At 42.9% G+C, this 9,146-nt stretch overlaps 1 protein-coding gene across 12 annotated transcripts in view; it reads right to left on the bottom strand.

The window, feature by feature from the left end:
• The window catches only part of MADD (MAP-kinase activating death domain), a 59,268-nt gene that overhangs the window by 29,730 nt on the left and 20,392 nt on the right, over positions 1-9,146 (bottom strand). For 8 of the 12 annotated variants that reach the window (XM_012001417.1, XM_012001424.1, XM_012001419.1 and 5 more), the window contains 3 exons: positions 8,479-8,579; positions 6,892-6,975; positions 6,416-6,574 (listed from right to left, as the gene is read on the bottom strand). In XM_012001417.1, coding sequence (XP_011856807.1) covers positions 6,416-6,574; positions 6,892-6,975; positions 8,479-8,579 — 344 coding nt within the window. The remainder of the gene's footprint in view (positions 1-6,415; positions 6,575-6,891; positions 6,976-8,478; positions 8,580-9,146) is intronic. The other 4 variants (XM_012001423.1, XM_012001427.1, XM_012001420.1 and 1 more) reach the window with 2 other exon arrangements.

Below are 9,146 nucleotides of genomic sequence, written 5' to 3'. Positions count from 1 at the left end.
GTGGTGGCACACACCTGTAGTCCCAGCTACTTGGGAGGCTAAGGCAGAAGAAATGCTTGAAAACCCTGGAGGCGGAGGTTGCAGTGAGCCAAGATCGCACCACTGCACTCCAGCTTGGGCGACAGAGTGAGAGACTGTCTCAAACAAACAAACAAACAAACAAAAAAAACAAAAAACACCTAAAAAGAGACAAAGTAATTATATAGTAACAAAGGGATCACTTCAGCAAGAGCATATAACAATTGCAAATACATATGCATTCAACACCAAACAGCTATATAAAGCAAATATTGCAAATATTATTAGATCTAAAGGGAGAGATATACTCCAATACAGTAACAGTTGGGGACTTCAATACCCCACTCTCAGCATTGGACAGATCATCTAGACAGAAAATCAACACAGAAACACTGGATTTAAACTGCATTTTAGATTCAGATTGCATTTTAGACCAAATGGACCTAACAGACATTTACAGAACATTCCATCCAACAGCTGTAGAATACACATTCTTTTCATCAACACCCAGAACATTCTCTAGGACAGACCACATATTAGGCCACGAAATAAGTATAACGAGAAATTTTAGAAAACTGAAATCACAGCAAGTATCTTTTCAGACCACAAGCGAACACTGTGCTCTGAAAATTAGAAATAACAAACTTTTAAAATCATACGAATACATGGAAATTAAACAATATGCTCCTGAGTGACCAATGGGTCAACAAAGAAATTAAGAAGGAAATTTAAAAATGTATTCACACAAATGAAAATAAAAACACAGCATACCAAAACCTATGAGATACAGCAAAAGCAGTATTAAGAAAGAAGCTTATTAGCAATAAATGTCTACATCAAAAAAGTAGGAAGATTTCAAATCAACTTAATGATGCAGCTCAAAGAACTGTGAAAGCAAGAACAAACTAAACCCAAAATTAGTAGAAGAAATAATCAAGGACAGAGCAGAAATAAAATTGAGACTAAAAAAAATAGGCCAGGCATGGTGGCTCACGCTTATAATCCCAACACTTTGGGAGGCTGAGACAGGTGGATCACCTGAGGCCAGGAGTTCGAGAGCAGCCTAGCCAACATGGCGAAACCCCATCTCTAGTAAAAACACACACACACACAAAAATAGCCGGGTGTGGTGGTCGGCACCTGTAATCTCAGCTACTTGGGAGGCTGAGGCAGAAGAATCACTTGAACCCAGGGGGTGGAGGTTGCAGTGAGCCAAGACTGCACCATTGCACTCCAGCCTGGGCAACAAGAGCAAAACTCCGTCTCAAAATAAATAAATAAATAAATAATCAACAAAATGAAAAGTTCATTTTCGTAAAGAGAAACAAAATCCACAAACCATTAGAGCTAGACTAACCAAAAGAGACAGAGAGAGAGAGAGAGAGAAAGAGAGAGAAAAGACTCCCGCCAAAAAAACACCAAAAACAAAAAAGGAAACATTACAATTGCCATCACAGAAAAACAAAAAATCATTAGGGACTATAACTACATGCCAACAAATTAGAAATGGATACATTCTTAGACATAAACAACCTACCAAGATTTAACCAAGAAATAGCAACCTGAACGGTCCAATTACAAGTAATGAGATTGAATCTGTAATAAAAAGCTTCCCATCACAGGGCACGATGGTTAATGCCTGTAATCCCAGCACTTTGGGAGGCTGAGGCAGGCAGATCACTTGAGGCCTGTAGCTCGAGATCAGACTGGCCAACATGATGAAACCCTGTCTCCACTAAAAACACAAAAATTAGCCAGGCATGGTGGTGAATACCTGTAATCCCAGCTACTCGAGAGGCTGAGGTATGAGAATTGCTTGAACCTGAGAGGCAGAAGTTGCAGTGAGCCAACATCACACCACTGCACTCCAGCCTGAGCAACAGAGCAAGACTCTGTCTCCAAAAAAAAAAGTTGGGTGCAGTGGAGCACACGGCTGTAATCCCAGCACTTTGGGAGGCCGAGGGGGGCAAGATCACTTGAGGTCAGGAGTTCGAGACCACCCTGGACAACATGGCGAAACCTCGTCTCTACTAAAAATACAAAAAATTAGCTAGGTGTGGTCGTGAGTGCCTGTAATCCCAGCTACTCGGGAGGCTGAAGCAGGAGAACTGCTTGAACCCGGGAGGTGGAGGTAGCAGTGAGCTGAGATTGCGCAACTGTACTCTAGCCTGGGCAACAGAGCAAGACTCCGTCTCAAAAAAAAAGGAGAAAGAAAGAAAAGAAAGGCTCAGGACCCAATAGCTTCAATGCAGAATTCTAAAAACATGTAAAGAAAAACTAATACCAAATACAAAAGTATTCGATAAAAGTCAACATCCCTTCATGATAAAACCTCTCAACAAGTTAGGTACAGAGCGAACATACCTCAAAACAATAAAAATCACATATGACAAACCCACAACTAACATCATACTAAATGGGGAAAAGATGAAAACTTTTCCTCTACGATCTGTAACAAGACAAGGATGTCTACTTCCACCACTTTTATTCATGGGGAAAAGATGAAAACTTTTCCTCTACGATCTGTAACAAGACAAGGATGTCTACTTCCACCACTTTTATTCAACTGGAAGTGCTAATCAAAGCAATTAGGCCAGAGAGAGAAAGGGCATCCAAATTGGACAGAAGGAAGTCAAAGTGTCCCTCAAAGCGGGCTGGGTATTGTGGTTCACACCTGTTAATCCTAGCACTTTGGGTGGCCAAGGCAGGTGGATTGCTTGAGCCCAGGAGTTCCAGACCAGCCTGGGCAACATGGGAACACCTCGTCTCTACAAATACAAAAATCAGCTGGGCATGGTGGCGTATGCCTGTAGTCCCAGCTACTCGAGGGACTGAGATGGAAGGACTGCTTGAGCCCAGTAGGTGGAGGCTGCAGTGAACTGATATTGCACCACTGCACTACTCCAGCCTCATTCTATCTAAAAAAAAAAAAAAAAAAGAAAAAGAAAAAAGAAAGCCCTAAAATCTCCACTAGAAAACTCAGAACTAATAAGTGAATTCAATAAAGTTGCAGGATACAAAATCAACATATAAAAATCAGTAGTGTGTCTATACACCAACAATAAAACAGCAGAGGCCGGGCGCGGTGGCTCACGCCTGTAATCCCAGCACTTTCGGAGGCCGAGGTGGGTGGATCACGAGGTCAGGAGATCGAGACCATCCTGGCTAACACGGTGAAACTCTGTCTCTACTAAAAAAATACAAAAAAATTAGCCGGGCATGGTGGCGGGAGCCTGTAGTACCAGCTACTCTGGAGGCTGAGGCAGGAGAATGGCGTGAACCCGGGAGGCGGAGCTTGCAGTGAGCCGAGATCACGCCACTGCACTCCAGCCTGGGCAACAGAGCGAGACACCATCTCAAAAAAAAAAAAAAAAAAAAAAATTAATGCCCTAAGAATAAATTCAGTGAAGGAGGTAAAAGATCTCCATGAGGAAAAATAGAAAACACTGATGTAAGAATGAGTTTAGGGAAAAGATGTAAAGATATACCATGTTCATGGATTGGAAGAATATTGTGAAAATGACCATACTACCAAAAGTGATCTACAGATTCAATGCAATCCCTACCAAAATACCAATGGTATTCTTCACAAAAATAGAAAAAACAATCCTAAAATTCATATGGAACCACAAAAGACCCCAGATAGCCAAAACAATCCTAGGCAAAAAGGTATCACACTACTAGACTTCAAAATATAAGAGAAAGCTATAGTAACCATAACTGCATGCTACTGGCATAAAAAACAGACCCATAGACCAATGGAACAGAATATAGAACCCAGAAAAAAATCCATATATTTATAGCCAACTGTTTTTTGACAAAGGAACCAAGAATATTCACCAGGGGTAGGGACAGTCTCTTCAATAAATGGTGCTCAGAAAACCTGATATCCATTATTCAGAAAAATAAAACTAGACCCCTACCTCTCACCATACACAAAAATCAACCCAAAATGGATTAAAGACTTAAATATAAGACCCAAAACTATAAAAGTACTAGAAGAAAACGTAGCAGAAATGCTTCAGGACATTGGTCTAGGCAAAAAGTTTATGGAGACCTCAAAAGCACAGGCAACAAAAGCAAAAGTAGACAAACAGGATTATATTAAACTAAAAAGCTTCTGCACAACAAAGGACATGATGAACTGAGTGAAGAGACAGTCTGCAGAATGGAAGAAAATATTTACAAATTATTCATCTGACAAGAGATTAATATCTAGAATATACAAGAAACAAAGAACTCAACAGCAAAAAAACACAATCTATTAAAAAATGGGCAAATGAGCTGAACAGATCTCTCTTAAAAGAAGACACACAAATGGCTAACAGGTGTTTTGGAATAATGGGCCTCTACAAAGGCCTTGAAGCCAAACTGCTGTAGACAGTTCTCACTGCCGCTTCCATTTATGAGAAACTGATGGTTGCTATCCTCACAGTTATGCGGCTGAAGGGTACAGCAAGCACTGAGATGTCTTACAGTGAAAAGTTCAGAAGACGCTCAAGGTGGAGGATTTTCTTTGAAGCGAAGAGAAGTAATTTTCCTACTACTCTGGCTCCTTCCACCACAAATGTAACCTCTATTGGCTTGAAAAGCATCTAAAGGTAAACAGGAAGTATAGCAGGCTAGACCTGCTGTCAACTTAACTTTTACGATCCATGGTTAGATTTTGGGGTGAAGGTTGAATTAATATGAAAAGAAAACATTATTGAAAATCCCTGGCCGGGCGCAGTGGCTCACGCCTGTAATCCCAGCACTTTGGGAGGCTCAGGCGGGAGGATCATGAGGTCAGGAGATCGAGACCATCATGGCTAACACGGTGAAACCTTGTCTCTAGTAAAAATACAAGAAATTAGCTGGGTGTGGTGGCGGGCACCTGTAGTAACAGCTACTTGGGAGGCTGAGGCAGAAGAATGCCGTGAACCCGGGAGGCGGAGCTTGCAGTGAGCCGAGATTGCACCACTGCACTCCAGCCTGGGCGACAGAGTGAGACTTCATCTCAAAAAAAAAAAAAAAAGAAGAAAGAAAAGAAAACCCCTAATAAACTGTCAGCACAAAAGAAAAATCAATTAATCATTCAATCAACCAACCAGTCTGTTCAGACTCAGAGAGAGTTAAGGCCCATCAACTTGAATAGCCTCTCAATCCTATTCCCAATCTTCACTCTGGGAGGTCACTGAATCTATTAAAAACACATACTGAAGGCTCTGCGAGTGGGAATGATTACCAGTCTTAAATAGCTGGTTTCATTTAAATTTTTCTTCCTTTCACCCCACGGGCCAAAGATAAGGACCTATGCCTATAAGCTCTTATACAGCACATCCATTCTCATCTCCGTTTAATAAAGTGGCAAGTCTATCAGTGTTTTAACAGCCTATAGAGGCACATATACATTAAAAAGCAGAGGCTGGGCACAGTGGCTCATGCCACTTTGAGAGGCCAAGGCAGGAGGCTCACTTAACCCAGGAGTTTGAGACTGGCCTAGACAACAGAGGGGAACCCAATTTCTACAAAAAACTAAAAAAATTAGCCAGGCATGGTGGTGTATGCCTGTAGTCCCAGCTACTTGGGAGGCTGAGGTGGGAGGACCACTTGAGCCTGGGAGGTTAAGGCTGCAGTGAGCAGTGATTGTGCCACTACACTCCAGCCTGGGCAACAGAGTGAGACCCTGTGTAAAACAAACAAACAAACAAAAAACCCAGATGTCTAAGGCAAGGACTAAAAAGAATTCATCTCCTTCCAGCTGATCACAGGCTTACTGTGTGACCTAGGGAAGTTCTTTTTTCCTAAGGCATTGTTCCCCCTCACCTATTAGAAGAGACTACTCACAGCAATATAGTGAATCACAAACTTCTTGAGTAAAAATTATGCCTTTTTCATCCCTGTTTCTTTAGCGCAAAATCTGGCACTTAGTAAATCACTTCATGGATGTTTATTAATGAATGAAAACTTCAAATAACTGTTAGTAATATACTAAAATAGAATGCTATTTTAAGATGCTATATAAATACAGCAGAGACCAAAATAAAACTGGATACTCCATAGAAACAGACTGGTACTAAATGAGAGCTGTGATTGTCCTGACAAATACCACAAAGGCATCATTTTGCCTGTGTTAGACCTGGGGATTAATACTACATAGGATTCGAAGCCCTTATCTGACTGGGCAGGGAGCATAACTCATCAGTGATTCAGGAGAGGGTTCTAAAAGTCCCAGAACGTAAGTCAAACGACTGAAAAAAGCCTTAAGAAATGTTTTCCTTACAGCCAAATATATGAGGATTACCTCTTCCTTATTTAACCTTCACCTCTTTAGTGTCTCTTAACTTTCATTCTTTTCTAGCCTGCTTCCCTCCCCCATTAAAGAAATGGTCTTCTTTTGTTGGCAAACAAAGCTTACAAAGATGGTGCTTGTAGCAGAGTTGGTCTCAATTTCACTATCAGACAAAGTGCCCCGAGAGCTTGCCAGGTGAACACTGCCCTCGCCACCTGGTCCGTCACCTGCATTGCTGCTCAAGTCACTGTCAGCTCCAAGAGTCTCTCCAGAGCTATTACTCGCCTGGAAAGGAAAAAAGGTAGTAAGAGATAGTCCCCAGGGATGGGCCCCAGAAATGCCAAGCTGTTAGAGCTCCCTGCCACCATAAAAAAGTATTCAATTTCAAAGGTGTGTCAGACAGCCTCTGGAAGTACCTTCTTTATAAGATGAGAAGCTCTGGGTGAAATCTCATGTACACACACTTATGATGCTAAACCTCTCCACCATGAGAACCATGCTGACCTGAGACTCAGAGCAGCCTCCAAAGAGAAAGTAGCACCCTTTTCCAAAGGGGAAATCCACACCCCACCCACCAAGATGCCAGTGTGGTGTTCCCCTACCACGGTGCTAACTTCAGAATCCTGACTTGAGCTGCGGATCATAACAGCTGGACTCATGCTGATGACAGAGTCTTGATCAGTCCTCTGAAACAAGACACAGGAACATTAGGGGAGGTGTCCAATCTCCTCTCAGTTTCCCACAGAAATACTGTACCTTCTTTCTCCCCATCCCCACCCTTCTGTTATCATCCGTAGAGAAGTCACGAGCAACTTTTGTTTCCGGAATATAAAATATGTACAACTTATATAATAAAAAAAAGAAATAGGCCTGGCACAGAGGCTCATGCCTGTAGTCCTAGCACTTTGGGAGGCTGAGGTGGGAGGATCATTTGAGCCCCGGAGTTGGAGACCAGCCTGGGCAACATGGTGAAACCCTATCTCTACAAAAAAATACACAAACTTAGCCAGGCGTGGTGGTGGGTGCCTGTGGTCCCAGCTACTCAGGATGCTGAGGTGGGAGCATCACTTGAGCCCAGGAAGTTGAGGCTACAGTGAGCTGAGAGCACACCACTGCCCTCCAACCCAAGCGACAGAGTGAGACCCTGTCTCAAAAACAAAAAACAAAAAACAAAAAACAATGCATTAAAAAAGTACATGCTCATTGTAGAAAATACATGAAAGAATAAGGAAATAAGAACAAGTTGTAAATCTACCTCCCACCTTAAGCACTGTTTTTAGTATATTTCCTTTCAGTTTCTTCTCAATACATTTTAAAAATAAAATTGGAATCACACTATATGCAGCTTTGTTAAACATTTTCCCATGTCACTAAATTTTTGAAAACACAACCTTTAATGGATACTAATATTGCATTACATGGATCTATTACACTTATTTAACAATTCCTTATCATTAGATATTTATATTGTTTCGAGGGTTAATTTTTTTTTCTTTTTTTGAGACGGAGTCCCACTCTGTGGCATAGGCTGGAGTGCAGCGGTGCAATCTCAGCTCGCTGCAACCTCTGCCTCCCGGGTTCCAGTGATTCTCCCGCCTCAGTCTCCTGAGTAGCTGGGATTACAGGTGACCACCACCACACCGGGCTAATTTTTACATTTTTAGTAGAGATGGGGTTTCACCACTTTGGCCAGACTGGTCTCGAACTCCAACTCCTGACCTCAAGTGACCCACCTGCCTCAGCCTCCCAAAGTCCTGGGATTACAGGCATGAACTGCTGCACCTGGCTATTATTTTTTTTATTTTTATTTTATTTTTTTTGAGACAGAGTTTCACCCTTGTTACCCAGGCTGGAGTGCAACAGTGCAATCTTGGCTCACCACAACCTCCGCCTCCCAGATTACAGCGATTCTCCTGCCTCAGCCTCCCAGGTAGCTGGGATTACAGGTATACGCCACCAAGCCTGGCTAATTTTGTATTTTTCATAGAGACGGGGTTTCATAATGTTGGTCAGGCTGGTCTCGAACTCCCAACCTCAGGTGATCCGCCCGCCTTGGCCTCCCAAAGTTCTGGGATTATAGGCGTGAGCCACTGTGCCCGGCTGTCTGGTTGTTTTGTTTTTTTTTTAACTTGAAATATTCTGAGACAGCATATTTAATCCTCGTAATTTTCAACAAGGTTGTCACAAACCTGGGAACTAGACGTCAGGCTCACACCACTGTCTGCGCTGATCTGGGACTTTTTCTCCTCTGTCTCACCAAGGTCAAAGACAGGTTTGATTACTTCAGGCCCTGAGTAGGGGAAGACTTCCGTTACTCCGTGCACAAAGGCTAGGGGCAGGCTGGTAAAGGGGGTGGGACAGCAGCACAGGCTGGTCCCAGACCTGTTCAGCCCATCCCAGTCACCTTTCCAAGGACTACTCCCGACTCAGGACCCACTGGAAAAAGAGGTCCCCAGATGCCTTAAGAACCAAGTAAGACAAATCAGACCTGGTCCCAACGGGTTCTCCAGTCATCTTCTCAACCTGAGAAAATTATGAGCAAATCACCTTAAAACAAAAAAGCTCCACAAGGCTGGGCATGGTGGCTCACGCCTGTAATCCCATCACTTTGGGAGGCTGAGGCAGGTGGATCACCTGAAGTCAGAAGTTTGAGACCAGCTTGGCCAACATGATGAAACCCTGTCTCTACCAAAAAATACAAAAATTAGCCGGGCGTGGTGGTGCACGCCTGTAATCCCAGCTACTTGAGAGGTTAAGGCATGAGAATGGCTTGAGCCCTGGAGGCAGAGGTTGCAGTGAGCCAAGATCATACTACTGCACTCCAGCCTGGGCAACAGAGCACGACTCCATCTCAAAA

The sequence above is a fragment of the Mandrillus leucophaeus genome, unplaced genomic scaffold, assembly GCF_000951045.1.
Source record: "Mandrillus leucophaeus isolate KB7577 unplaced genomic scaffold, Mleu.le_1.0 Scaffold66, whole genome shotgun sequence".
Taxonomy (NCBI): domain Eukaryota; kingdom Metazoa; phylum Chordata; class Mammalia; order Primates; family Cercopithecidae; genus Mandrillus; species Mandrillus leucophaeus.
The sequence above is the reverse complement of the archived record's forward strand: the minus strand, read 5'-3'. Positions and strand labels throughout refer to the sequence as shown.